Source organism: Crocuta crocuta, unplaced genomic scaffold, assembly GCF_008692635.1.
Source record: "Crocuta crocuta isolate KB4526 unplaced genomic scaffold, BGI_CrCroc_1.0 scaffold132, whole genome shotgun sequence".
NCBI lineage: Eukaryota > Metazoa > Chordata > Mammalia > Carnivora > Hyaenidae > Crocuta > Crocuta crocuta.
Genome location: NW_027528611.1, coordinates 3971275 through 3984983, shown reverse-complemented (window position 1 = coordinate 3984983; position 13709 = coordinate 3971275). Strand labels below are relative to the sequence as shown.

Sequence of the window (13709 nt, the reverse complement as noted above, 5' to 3'; positions counted from 1 at the left end):
CCAGCTCTTCTCTGGGCTCGCCTTTCTGACCTCTTCCTCTGCCTCACCATGCTCCCCTCCCTCCACCCTGCTCTCAAAGGCCTCCCCTCCAGATCCCAGGGAAGGGGGGCCTCCCAGTCTTTAGTCTTCCACTTTGCCCTGGGGAGTGCCCTCCTTCTCCTGGCCTCACCCCTAATGACTGGTGGGGCTGGAGGAGGGGCAGTCACTCTCTTCTCCCATAGATGTTTCCCAGGACCCCTGGACTCCCCCAGACATGACGAGGGGTGAGCTGGAGTTGGAGGCCGTGTCACTGGGGTGTAGGAGGGTGAGCAAAGGGGGCGCAACCCCAGGCTCAGCTGAGGGACCGAGACCCTGCTGGGGCCCTTCTTTCCGGCTGTTAGCAATCTGGGTGCAGGCTCTCAGAGCCATACCTCTGGGTCACTTGGTTACTTGCGGAGACCCTGCCCCCTCTCGTAAGTCCTCAGGCCGAGAGAGGGGCCTCACCCAGGGCAAAGCCAGCAACAGTAGCAGCCTCCTCCCACTTTCTGGGGGGGAGGGCACCTTGCCCACCGCCTCCTTCCCTCCGTGCCCATCTGCAGCCCTAGATGCCCTAGGCTCCGCCAGCCTGCAGGAGACTAAGCCTTGCGGCCTCCCCTCCTGCTCCCCCCTTCTCTCGCCTGTCTGGGAAGACGCTGGGAGGTCCGAGGGACCTTCGAGCCTGGCACCAGCAGGGGCACTGCAGCCAATGGGAAAGACAGGGGTGTGGCAGGAGGGAGGAGCCCAGGCCCTCAGGAGCAGGACAGTCACCCTTTCTTCCTTGTCCCCTCCGCCGGCCCTTGCCCCTGAAGCGGCATCCCCCCTGCTAGCATCCCCTTCGGATCTCTCTCCCGGCCTGGGTACCAGATACAGGGTGTTGAGGGTGGGAGGAGGCAGAGGGCCTGCCCAGAGCCCCAGCGCGTCCTGCGGTGGGTGAGGGAGAGCCGTGGCGGCTTACGAAGCACTAGTGCCGGCTACCGGCCTCTCCCATACGTGTGGGCCGGGGGCACTAGGGAAGCAGACAGGGCAGGACAAAGCCGCGAGGTGTGAGGACACGGCTGGAAGAGGAGGCTCTTGGGAACCTCAGAGGTGAGGCCCTCGGACTTCTGGTAGCACCAGGAGGGGCCTGTGTCTGGGCCTCAGCGCTGCACCCCTTCCACAGCACCTGGCCCCCTGGCCTCCAGGTAAAGACAGTAGGATACCCCAGCCCTCTGGCACCCCTCAGTCCTCTTTGGCTCCCTGCTTCTTCTCCCGACAGCGTACTGTTAGGTCGTGGACCCCAGCCTCCAGGCCCTGACCTTGTTCACAGCGCAGAGGATCCCGGGAGATCTGGTAGGGGCCTGAACGGGGCCAGGCCTCCCTCAGGGCTAGGGGAGTTGGAGGGCGGGGACGAGGGCACCCCCAGGGACAAGCAGACTCCCCCCGCCCCAGCACCCCATTTCCTGTCACTGTCTGCTCTCTGGGCATCTGCTGCAGCCTGAGATGTGCCCTCGGCCGCTCAGAGCCCGAAGCCAGATTCTGGAAGCTCTCTGCCCTCCCAGCTCCATTCAAGAGCCTCTGCAGTCTCTCCTCCCGGTGGGATTGCCGTTGGAGGCCTCCGCCCCTCACCACGTACCCTTGGAAGGCAGGAAGCTGGCACATCTGCGCCTTGGGGTCTGGGCTCCCCCTCTCTGTGCCAGTGGCTTTCTAGCACCTGGGGAGGGTCTGCGGTCCTGGCTGGACCCCAGGCCTGTCCCCTTTAGCACTCCAGCTGTCCACCCCCGTGGGGCAGGGACTTGAAATCCCATCCTTTCTGAGCAACCACCTCCATGGCCCAGTTTGGGACCACTCTCCCTCAGTCCCCAGACTCCTCAGGACCCTGGAGTGGGAAGGTCTCCCACCTGGCGGTCCCCCTCCCCCCCCGCCCCGAGCTCTGGGGGCCCAGCCCCGCCTGCCAGTGCTGGTGTCAGGGCACTCAACCACGGAGCGCGTGGGGGCCGCGCCCACCACCTCCTGTAGCCCCCTACCCGCCCCCTTGATGCTGCACGGGCCCACCCTGTGGGGCTCGGCGACTAATGTGTTTCGTCCCCAGTTAACCACCGTCGTGCAGCCCGGCTCTGCAAGGGGCCAGGGCTGCCCTGCCGCCCGCCATCTGCTGCCCTAGGCTTCCTGGCTCCATTAGTCCGACACTTGTGAAACTCCGAGAAGTGCTGTGGTCTCAGCAATGCACCTGTTTTTGTACATGATTGTGTAATTTAAAGGTATATAAATACAAATATATATATATCAGTTGTGATCGTATGACTGTGGATAAAATCCAGAACTGTGTCAACCTGGCTGGGCGTGGTCCTCTCGAGTCTTGTTTGTCTCTCCAGCTCTCTGAGAGTTCTCTGCGGCAGGGACGTCTGTCTGGGAGGTGGTGCCCAGCGTGCTCTGGGCTGTCCCGGCTGACCGCCAATGGGCTGGTGGCAGGCCTCCTAACCTTCCGGGACCCTAGGTCCTGCACAGGGAGGGTGACAGGTGGTCTCTGAGGCCCTACTGTTCTGCGTGCCTGGTGATGAGCACTGGCCCAAGAGCACTGGGGCGTTTGGGGTCCCAAATCACAGTTCAAGGGTGACCCCTAAATAGATTTGAACTTCTTTTAAAAAGTTTTTTATTTTGAGAGAGAGTGCGTGAGGAGGGGAGGGAGACAGAGAGATGGAGAGAGAATTCCAAGTAGGCTCGGTGCTATCGGCACACAGCCTGACATGGGGCCCAGTCCCACGAACTCATGAGATCGTGACCTGAGTAGAAACCAAGAGTCAGATGCTTAACTGACTGAGCCACCCAGGCACCCCCAGGTTTTAATTAATTAATTAATTAATTAATTATGAGAGACAGAGCATGAGCAGGGGAGGGGCAGAGAGAGAGGGAGGCATAGAATCTGAAGCAGGCTCCAGGCTCCAGGCTTCAGGCTCCGAGCTGTCAGCACAGAGCCCGATACGGGGCTCGAACTCACAGATCGCCAGATCGTGACCTGCGCTGAAGTCAGACACTCAACTGACTGAGCCACCCAGGCGCCCCGTTTTTTTAAAATCAAAATTGTAAAAGTGACTTCTGAGGCCTGTGCTTCCTGGTCGGTCACAGTCCCAGGCTCCCTATGGTGTGATACCAGGTCCCGCCATGTTTTCCCGTGTCCTGCCTGTCCTCTGACACCACTTCTGTGTGGGACCTCTGGGGGGGGGCTCCTCCTGGAAGACGGCTCAAGGGAGTGGGCAAGACCGAGGTTCTGGACCCTCAACTCTGTCCTCCCGGGCCCATGTCCTGCCTGGGCCCTGCCCCAGCCTCCCCACCCCCGGTTAGGTCTCCTCTTGGCCAGGGTGGGAGTCCCGTTCCGGGGCCAGTTCTGCCTCCAGTTCGCCACATCCTTACCCGCGCCCCGGCCTTGGCTTCCCCCAGTCGGGTCAGATGCCTCTCTGAGGCCCCCCTGGCCCCAGCAGCCTTGAACGGCCCTGACACAGACCCATTATTCAAGGAAAATACACTGCAGCCCCCACCCCGCCCTGCTGCTGTCCCCTGGCCTCGGACGGGGAGAAAAGGTCAAGGTGGGGGGGTGATCTGTTCTCCACCTTGTGTCCTTTATCCCCCAGATCCACCTGCAGTGACAAGCCCCTGGCTTTAGCCCAACGGAAGAGCCTTCAGATAAAGACAAGGGGTTGCTTTATCCTACTGGTACAGCCTCTTCCGTGCAGCGGTGGGGAGCACTGCAGGCGGAGTCCCGCGAGCAGGGTCAGGGAATACCAGGCTGGATGGAGTGCCGGGCAGGTGTGTGGAGGAGGAAGAAGAGGACTCTGAAGTTTGCCGTCAGCAGACAAGTGTCACTGGATGGCTGTGTGCCTGCCGAGGGGATGTGTCCCTGGCCACGCGGCAGGGACCTGCCTCACCCGGCCCCCCACGGCTCTCCTTTCTGGAGTAGCTCCTGCTCCCCATTCCTAGCCCCCAACCCCCCTCTTTTCCTCCCTCCCAGCCCCAGCCTGAGACCCCAAGCCGCCCCAGGTTCGGGTCCAGCTGGGGACCTGCAAGCAGGTGGCTCCAGGGACTCCCCTGGGGCAGGGCAGGAAGGCTGGAGAGCGGAGGGGAGTTCTCGCCAGCGTCCCAGGGGGCCCCCTCCCTGGGAAGAGGCAGACAGCCGAGACTCAGGCCCGGGGCAGGGCCCCCTCCTCCTGCCCAACTGACAGATGCCAAGGTGGTGTTTGCTCACCGCCAGAAGTAAACTTTCTTCTAGAGACAATAAAACTGCTGAGGGCAGAAGGCAGCAGAGCAGGGCAGCATTTAACCCTCAGTGGTCTGGGCTGCGCTGACTGCCTCCCAGCCCCGGTCCCCCGGGAGCCTGTCATCAGAACCTGCGGGTTATGGAGGCTAAGGGTGCCAACCAGTCACAAAGCAGGGAGCGTGGAGGGGCAGAGAGCGGGCTGTCCTTGTGGGTCCCGCTCCCGGTTCTGCCGCTGACTGGCTGTGTGACTCCGAGTAAGTTGCTTCACTGCTCTGAGCCTTAGTTTCATTGTCTGTAGAACAGGGGAGGAACGCCCACCTCACAGTTTTGTCCGGAGGCTTAATGACAAAAAAGCCATAGAAATGCCTAGGCATGTGGGCTCATCAGGAAGCTGAGACAGTTGCTGCCCCCAGGAGAGTAGGTGGTGGGTCCCCTCTCCCCCCAAGCACACACACAGACACTCTGACCCCCACCGGTGCCCATCACGTGGCATTGCAGAGGTCCGTGACCCTCTAAGAGAGACACCGCAAACAAATCCACCTCCCTTCCAACCCGTTTGCTGCAGAGCCAGGGTCCCATAATGGGGGCTGACGTGCCCCTGCACCCCTGCTGCCCCTCCCAGAGCTATTCTGATTGGCCAAGCAGAGACCAGGGGCCCCTCCCAACCCCCCCAAAAGAGGGTTAGCACCCTGGTCATTTCATCCAGAAAGCCCCGATCTATAGCACGGCAAGAGGGCACGGGGGATGCCACCTTCTCTCCATGCCTAAGTAGGTAGACCCTCTTCAGCCCCAGCCCCGTGCCTTCCCACCGGCCCCCACGTGGGTGAGCAGAGATGAGGGCCATTCTAGCCCCTCCTAGACCTTGAGGACTCACTGTCTCTCTCCCACAGCTTCTACCAATCAATTATCCCTTTCCTTTTAGACTCAGCTCAATGCCACCTCCCCCAGGAAGCCCCGCGTGATCACCCCAAGGCCAATGTGACCACAACCACTTTGAGCACTGGTGGCCTCAGGGCTGTGCCACTCACTTGCTGCACAGACACTGGGGCCATGGTAGTTCTCTAGCATCTTTATTATCCGTTCCCAGGAGCACCCCAGGCTCCCCGACTCGGGGTTGCGGATGTCTCCTAGCGCCACGCCAGGCATGGTGCAGGATGGGCGGCAGGGAGGGCTGGACTGCTAGCGGCCATGGCTAAGTCACTGTCCTTCCAGGCTCGGCTCTGGAAATTCTGGGGTCAGAGGCTGGGGTCGGGGGACGGCCTTCCCCGGGGAGCCGTGAACACGGAGGACGGCCCAGGCTTCTAACATCCTCCAGCGGACTGGGCGCCTGAGCAGTCAGGCCCGAGCAGGAAGCTCTCCCACCCTGGGGTCCCCTGGGCCCCGGAGAGCTCATTTATGCCCCTGGAAGCAGTGGGCCGTGCCCTCCCGGACCTTACACTCCGTTGCCAGGAGACGGCGCTCTCTCTCAGCTCAGGGACTGCGGGAGCCGGGGTGGGCAGGAGGGGGCCTGCCGAGGGCGGCCCGCAGCCCTCAGATGGGGTGCACAAACTGGTAGACGAGGCGCTGGGAGATGTCTGGTTTCCGGATGATGCCCTTCTTGTAATACTGGCGGATGGAGCGGCTCAGCTTGTCGTAGTTCATGGCCGGCCGGTTCTTGCGGAGGCCCCACAGCCGGGCCACCTGAGCCGAGTCCTCAATTTTGAAGATGCCTGGGGGGGACGGGAGGGGGGTGCCCAGAGAGCGCNGGGCGGGGCATACTGTCCACTCCCAAGGTTGCGGCGAGGGTTAAAGAACTGTGCGGAGTGTGTCCCAGGCCCCGGTAAGTGATAAATGAGACTAGGGAGCCACAAACTGCCTGAGTGCAGGGGGAGCCTGTGTACTTTAGTGGGTTATTTGGGGCCCGAGGGCCCGGCCCCTACCAGCCTCTGCTCCCATTATCGGGTTTGCACACCCTGCACAGAAGCCCTGTGGGGCTCTGCAGCTCATGTGTCAAGGTCATCCCCACCTCCACCCCTACCACCTTGACCAGCAGTTCCCAGGCCTGAAAGACCTCTCTGCAGGCCTCAGACGCTGAAGCCCAACACAGCCCTTTCTGGTAGGATTAATTCAGAGCAGGTGGGGGAAAGTGTGGATTTGGAGCCTGTCCCTGCCATATTCTGCCTTTAGAAGCAGTGTGAGGCCCCTTTCTCCTGGGGGTGGAGGGGGTTGTAGTGGTAAAAGAAAGTGCTCACAGCGGGAAGTCCCCCTTGGGAGGAACGATTACATTGTTAACAATTTCAGATCTCCTAACCCTCTGGCAAAACCCAGGCCAGCACACTCCCTCCAGGAAGTCTTCCCAGACCACCTTGCCTTCCCTGATCTCCTCTCCCTAGAAGTCTATCATGGAACCGCCTTCTCAGGACGGGGCTCGCATTAAGTCTCAAATATACATGAGGGTTACTGTGCCTTGTGCAGGAACTTCTCTCCACCCCCTCGGCCCCATTCGTCCTTCACACTCAGCCCAAGTCACCTCTCCCAGGAAGTCTTCCTGAACAAGGCGCAGCTGCCCCCCACCCCCCCAGCACCCTGTCGCAGCGCCTGCAGACTCTGCACACCAGCTCATCTCACTGCTGGTTCTCCTATAAACGTCAGGTCCCTCGAGGACAGGGTGCAGCTGAGTCCTCCTTGCACCAGAGGGACACTTACTCTCTGTAAATGTTGGCTGGGCAAATGTAGAACCAGAGGACGTGCTCAGCGAAGCTTTGTTGGGGGAATGAATCCAGCCCATTTTATAGATAAGAAGACTGAGGTCCCAATACCCATAGCTACTAATGAGAGGATGGGGCCTAGAACCCAGGTTTCTTGGCTCTGAGTTTTTTCCAAAACACACGCGCGCGGGCGGACACCATCTAGTCCTGCACTGTATAGTGAGGTAGCCGCTAGCCATACATGGCCCTTGAACACTTGAAATGTGGCTAGTCCAAATTGAGATGTACTACAAGTGTCAATTACATGCCAGAGTTTGAAGACTTAGTAAAACTATCTCATCAGTAATTTTATATGGATTATGTGTTGAAAATTTAATAATCTCTAATATTAGATTAAATAAAAACATTAAAATTAAACTCATCTGTTAAAGGGCACCTGAGTGGCTCAGTCGATTAAGCGTCTGACTCTGGATTTCGGCTCAAGTCATGATCTCACGGTTTCATGAGTTCGAGCCCCACATGGGCTCTGTGCCAATGGCACAGACCTGCTTGGGATTCTCCCTCTCCCCCTCCCCCTCCCCTACTTGAACTCTCTCTGTCTCTGAAAATAAATAAATAAACTTTAGAAGAAAAATTCACCTGTTATAGTTTGTTTTTTTAACATGGCCTCTTGGAAATCTATTACTGCGTATGTGGCCACGTGGTGTTTCTCACTGGGCACATCAGGCTCCCTGACGAAGCTATGGTGTTTTGAAGGCAAAGACTGTGTCCAGTTCCCAGCAGAGTACTAAGCCTTTAGTGTGTCCCAGGCCCTGGTGGAGCTGCGTGCCCTACAGAGGACAGAGCTTGGCCGGAGACACGGCGGCTCACAGACCCCGGGCCGGCCCAACATGTCTGGCGTTCAGGGCAAAAGCAGGGGGGCAGCTCTCCCCCCCTCCCCACCATCCCTGTGCCTGGCAGGAGGCCAGCGGTGGGGAGCAGCTGCGTGGGGAGCCTGGCTCACCCTTCTCCTTGTTGAGCCACCGGATGAAGCGGCCGTAGCTGTGCGGCTTCAACAGCAGCTCCTTGAGGAACTGCCACAGGTGGATGGGCTGCCCGGAGCACGAGGAGTCCGCCTCGCTGTCGGTCCAGCCGTCCTCNGAAAGGCCCCAGGAGAAGTCCTCTCTTTCATCCAGGCCGCTGCGGGGCAAGGAGAGAAGGTTGAGACCCAGGGCAGACCTCAAAGGCGGAAGAAGGTGCTTTGGGGGGGGCTGCGGCTAAGGCCAAGTGATGGGGGCAGCAGCTAGCCGCCTCCACCCACATCATCACCGCCCGGCTCATTAGCCGGGCGCTTGCTGGCTGGTGGGCGGGGGCAGGACCCGGGTTCTACTGGTCACACATACGAGTGGGTCCCGTGCCTTTACTCATCCCAGGCCCCGAAGGGCAGGGCCCTTCACTCACTGGGCAAGCACTGCCTCCCCCAAAGCTCCAGGCGGGGCACACAGTGGGATACGGGACGACTTGGGCATTGAGGGGCTGGCGTGCAGCCATTAGAAGTAGGGCAGCTGTGGAGACGCTGTCGGGGAGCCAGATGCAAGATGAACCAAGAGCAGCACAGTGTGAGACTCTGGCACTACCCGGGTTCCAAACGGGTGAAAACCACACATGCACATTTGCTCGGTGCGTGCCCAGACTCTCGCCAGCAAGGTACCCAAGAACCCCATAACCGGGGTTGCCTCCACAGAGGGGGACTGGAAGACGGGGGTCGGGGGCAAGCGGGAAAATTCCTCTCCTCGGTACCGGTACCGTTTTCCCTATGGCCTTTTTAGGTCATTCACGCCAAGTACCTCATTACTCCTTTAATGAGAAACAACACAGAACAAGCAAATGCAGTTTCAAAAGGACAAAGGAGGACATTGTGGTCCCCACGGCCCCCATCAACGATGCAGTCCACGCCCTCACAGCCTGACTCCTGCCTTTTAACTTCCCACACGTTCTGCCCTAAGAGCTGTGGGTTTGCCCAGGGCTGGGGCGGGTCGGGGCTGGTGAGGTGGATCCGGGCTGCAAGTGGGGCTGAGATTTAGAGCAGAGCCCAGCAGAGAGAGACCCTGGTGGGGGTCCCGGCCTAGCCGTCCCCCTCGGGGTCCCTGGTGTGGGGCTTGGGAGGCGCCTCTCTCACCCATGCCATGTCCCACCTGATTTCCAGATGTCCAGGTGAGCGTGCAGCACGTCCCCACCCAGAGGTGAGCGCTGGCGGAACTGCTCCTCCGACAGGGCGCACAGTTCCTTGCCCCCCAGCTCCTGGAAGGCCTTGCCCACGGGGGGCAGCCGGTACTGGTGCTCCGTCCACAGAAGCCACTTCTGCACGTTGCCAGGGCTCCAGTCCACGGGGTCTGGACAAGACATACTCCCTCAGTTCCACAGGCTACTTGAAGCCACCGCGCCGAATGTGGCCAGCTGTGCTCTGGCGCGGCACCCGTGGGACGTGGAAGCTTGTGGCCTGGACCGCGTGCTCTTGGGGTAAGAACAGGCCGGGCCAGACAGGTCTTGAGGGGCCCCGTGGAGGGGCACCCAAGAAGAGAGGGGAGTGAGGGGCAGGGACCAGGGCCCTAAAAACAAACTTGGCTCCGGGCAGGGTAGCCTGGGGTCTCTGCACCCCCTGCCTCGCCCAGACCTCAGGTCCTCCCAACCCCTCCAGTCCCTCCAAAAGGCCTTTCAGGAAGCCCCTGCCCTGGAGGGGACAGTGACATCAAACCAGAGACCCCCTGAGCTGCTCACTCAGCTGTCTCTTGCCTTCCCCAAGCCCTTCAAGGAACCAGGATAAAAAACCCAACCGGGAATTAGTCCTGCAGCCCGAACCCTAATCCCCACCGCATTTTACAGATGAGGAAACTGAGGCACAGAGAGTTGAAGCCCCTCATCTGACACCTAACAAAGGGCGGGGTACGTACTAGCAAGAGCATTGAACGGATAAATGGTGGTTATGGGGCAGCTCTCTAGGCCTCAGAGGCTAGGAAGAGAGTCACTGGCTAGGTCCCAGATGTCCCCCGGGGGCTGCTCTGGGGCGAGACTGGCGGGGCCCTCAGGTGGAGGCCAGGCTGGAGGCAGTCACAATGGGACCCCCAAGTGAACACTGTGGTCTAAGCTGGTGCCCTAGCTGGGTGACCTGCAGGCCAGGCTGCCCCCACTTACTTAATAAGCCCATTTTCCTTCCCAGGGTCAAGGCCATTTGTTCCTGTCCCCATTGTTCAGAGGGTAGGCCCCTCCCCAGCCCGGGGTGGGTGAGGAAGCAGGATGGGAAAACCTCCAGGGGCGGGGACAGCAGGGGCATTGGGCACCTGGGGGACTGGGGTGGGGCACCGGCTGGGGGGGTTGGGGGCGGGGCCGGGCCTGGATGACTGAGGAGGAGGGGCTGGGTCTGAGGGCCGCCCGAAGGCTTTTTGTGCGAGTGGGACGCTCAAACGCCAGGATCCCGGGACCAAGGAGATGGGCAGGCCTGCCTGAAGCTGGAGAGATGATGCGGGAACAGGAGGCTGGAGACCCAGCAGCCCCTCAAGCCACAGCGGCAGCCCTGCAACCGCACCTTCCAGGCGCTGGCTGACACACGTATGCCCGAACTCCTAATGCCCCCTCCTCCTCAGAGCCCTCCTCACCATCAACGGGGCCACGCGTTTATCTATTTATCTATGAGCCGTTTCCCTCTCTGTGATGTCAGCTCAGTGGATAAAGGGGCCTTTGGGTGGTGCTCACCACTGCATTCCCCCAGTGCTGGAACAGAGCCTGCCACATTCAGAAGCTACTGTTTATTGAGCATCTATTTATGCGAGCTGTCATTCTAGAAACTGGGGAGATAGCAGTGAACCAAACAAATGAAAATCCCTGCCCTTGGGGTGTGTACATTCCAGTGGGGGAGACAGACAGGGAATGAAATGGATAAATAAAATACGCAGGGTATGAGACCATACACGTGATGAAAGAAATAAAGCAGGTAAGGAGGAATAAGAGACGGTGGTGTGGACAGTGATTTCAAGAGCGGGGCCAGGGAAAGCCTTATCAAGAGAGTGCCATCGGACTCAAGATCTGAAGGAGGCAAGGGGCGAGCCAAGGGAATATTTGGGGGAAGGACGTTTTAGATGGAGAAACCAGGAGATGCAAAGGTCCTGAGGTGTGAGGGTCGTGGGCACACTAAAGAGCAGGTGTGGCGGGGGGAAGGGTAAATGAGGAGAGCGTGGAGATGAGTCCGAGGGGAGGGGGAGGGCCAGGTGGAGAAGAGCCTGATTTCATTGCCTCCAGCAGTTGGGGCACAGAGAGGGCAGGAGCCTTCCCCTGCTCACAGCTGCTGTGTGCCGTGGGCTGACCGCTCATGGAAGATCACCAGCGTGTCTGGGGTTGCGGAGGCAGGGCCGGGGGTGGCCAGAGCGTGCCCTTGCCCCCCCACCCCCACCCCCGGCGACCTCAGCCCTACCTGGGACCCGCCTTACGGAGGTGGGCGTGCAGAAAAGCTCACCCGCTGTGATGTTGAGCAGCTTACAGGCCGTCTCGATGTCCTTAAGCACTTCGCCCACCACCATGCTCTGCACCTGTTCCAGCGAGTGCTCCTCCAGGGTCAGGCCCCCCGGTGCCAAGTCCAGGCTGCCCCCGGGGGCTTGGCTGTCGATGACCGGGCACTGCTCGGGCTCGTCCGGCGGCTCCTCCCGAGCACCGGCCCCGGGGCCCTTGGTGGCCCAGGTGCCGTCCTCGGGGTACAGCATGTCAAAGTAGGAGAGGTAGAAGGCAGACAGGCCCTGGTCGGGCGTGGCAGGGGGGCTGGGGCTCCAGTCCCGTCTCTCAGGCCCCACGGCCCCCGCTGCCACCTTTTCCAGGCCCGTCCGCAGCACAGCGTCTGGGGGCAGCAGGAGGCGGCTGGGGGCCACGCTGCTCAGGCCCGGGCTGGCGCTGCCCATGCTGCCGTTGCTGGGGCTGGTGGCTGTGTCTGCAGAAATAAGAGAGGAAGGCAAATCAGGGTCTGGCTGCTTCCCCATCCCCGTGGGGGCCACTAAGCTGGTTATTGGGATGAGGGGCCCACTGGGCCTGGGAGAGAGTTGGGGCTTCCGGGTCACTGGGCAGTTAAAGGACAGGGCTGGGCAGATAGGCCTCTGGCTGGGAAGGAAAGGGAGATGTCAACAGCTTCCCCCTCCCCAAGAAAGCCGGGTTGGCTGAGAGCAGTACATCTTCACATGAGCTGAGCCGTGTGCTTACAAGCTTCTGAGGTTCTCGACCTTATTTAGTCCTCACGATGGAAGACATGAGTAGCCCCATTTGGTAGATGAGCAAACTGAGGTCCAGACAAGGAAACTTTCATGTCCAGGCCTCTTTCCCCGGGGCCAGCCCAGGCCCAGATCACCAGTCCACTGTCCTGTGGAGGAAGTTCCTTTTGAGAGCTAGTCTAAATCTCTCTTGCTGTAGCAAAGCTTGTTTTCTTTTATTCTTCTCCTAAAGACTGCGGCGGGGAAGGGAGGTCACCTGGCAGGTGAGGGAGCAAGAAGCACGTGAGAGGTGGGGGGGGGTTGGTTCCCCTCACAAGTCAGGGAGGCGGGCCCTCTTCCCTTCCACAGCCATTTAGGGGGTGTGGATAAATTAACACTGCTGAGGCAGTCACGGAACACCACCGCACGGCTCCCACCCACCGCATCCTCCTCAAAGGCACCGCCCCCCGCCCCTCCCAGCGCCCAGGGCCCTCTCCTTTCCCCTGGCCCTGGAGGAGTGGGGGCTGAGGAAGGGCAGACCTCCAGGCCCAGCAGGGGAGGGGCGTGGGGAGGCGGAGAGGGGCAGAAGGAGAGTAGGGGGTGTGGTGAGAAGGCCCACGCTCTGGGGAATGGCTGAGGCCTGCAGAAATTCAGACCCATATTCCTCCTGCGCCCCAAGGCCCCCCCAGGGGGCTACCAATTGTACTCAAAACAGGAGCTAGAGGTCTCTTTCCACATGGGTCATGCAGGCTCTGCTTTGCGGGGGGCCCTTTTCCTCTGCGCCCCGAATTGGAGCAGGCGGCCTGGGTGAGGCAGGGGCCTCTGGAGAAGTGCAATACCAAAACACCAGGGTTCCGGGGCTATTTCTGCGATCTGGGGGCCTGGGACCCCAGCATGAGTCCGGAGCGAGGTGGAAGGTTAGCAGCAAAGATAGGCTCCTAATGCGAGTCCGCAGGGGGGAAAGGAGCAGATAAACCTGCTAAGGGCCAGTTGATGTGTGTGCATGTGTTTCTTACAACGTGATGCCTGAGGCGGCGGCAGCAGCGCACCTGGGAGCTTGGTAAAAATGCAGCTTCTCAGGCCGACCTCAGAGCTACTGAATCTGAAGCTCCGGGAAAACCCAGCAAAGCGTTTCAACAGGGCCGCTGGGTAATTCTGACACATTCCCAGGTGAGAATTGGCCGCTTTAAAGGCATCTGGCCAGTCAGAGGGAGAGGCAGCCATCAAAGGACTGTTACTGGTGGCATTTGCAGTGCCGCAGTGGGACAGTGGGGGCCCCCCCGGCCCATCGTGGGTCACTGCGGGGGACTGACCGCTTAGCCTTGGTGTGCAGCGGCATTTACCCCTGGAGGGGGCACGGGGAAAGAACCCAGTGGGAAAGATCCTCTGGCTCCTCTGGGCTTGCCGCTGGCCCATCCCACACCTTCAAATATCTCAGAAACGAGCATTCTTGCTCTCCCGATGGCGGAGCTCGGTGAATGGAGCCCAGGACGAATTTCAGCTCCCTCTCGCCCCCTCCCTTGTGCAGTGCCCAACCTTCCCAACTTCAACATGGCAGCCGTACAATTTCCT

The 13709-nt window shown here is 60.3% G+C and overlaps 1 protein-coding gene across 1 annotated transcript; it reads right to left on the bottom strand.

The window, feature by feature from the left end:
- Positions 1-5300: 5300 nt before the first annotated feature.
- Positions 5301-12195, bottom strand: SPDEF (SAM pointed domain containing ETS transcription factor). The gene is given in 6 exon segments (XM_077754845.1): positions 5301-5955; positions 7937-8077; positions 8080-8112; positions 9108-9305; positions 11420-11884; positions 12151-12195. Coding segments are annotated over 5 exon segments (987 nt in total). The 5' UTR covers positions 11856-11884; positions 12151-12195; the 3' UTR covers positions 5301-5776.
- Positions 12196-13709: the final 1514 nt, after the last annotated feature.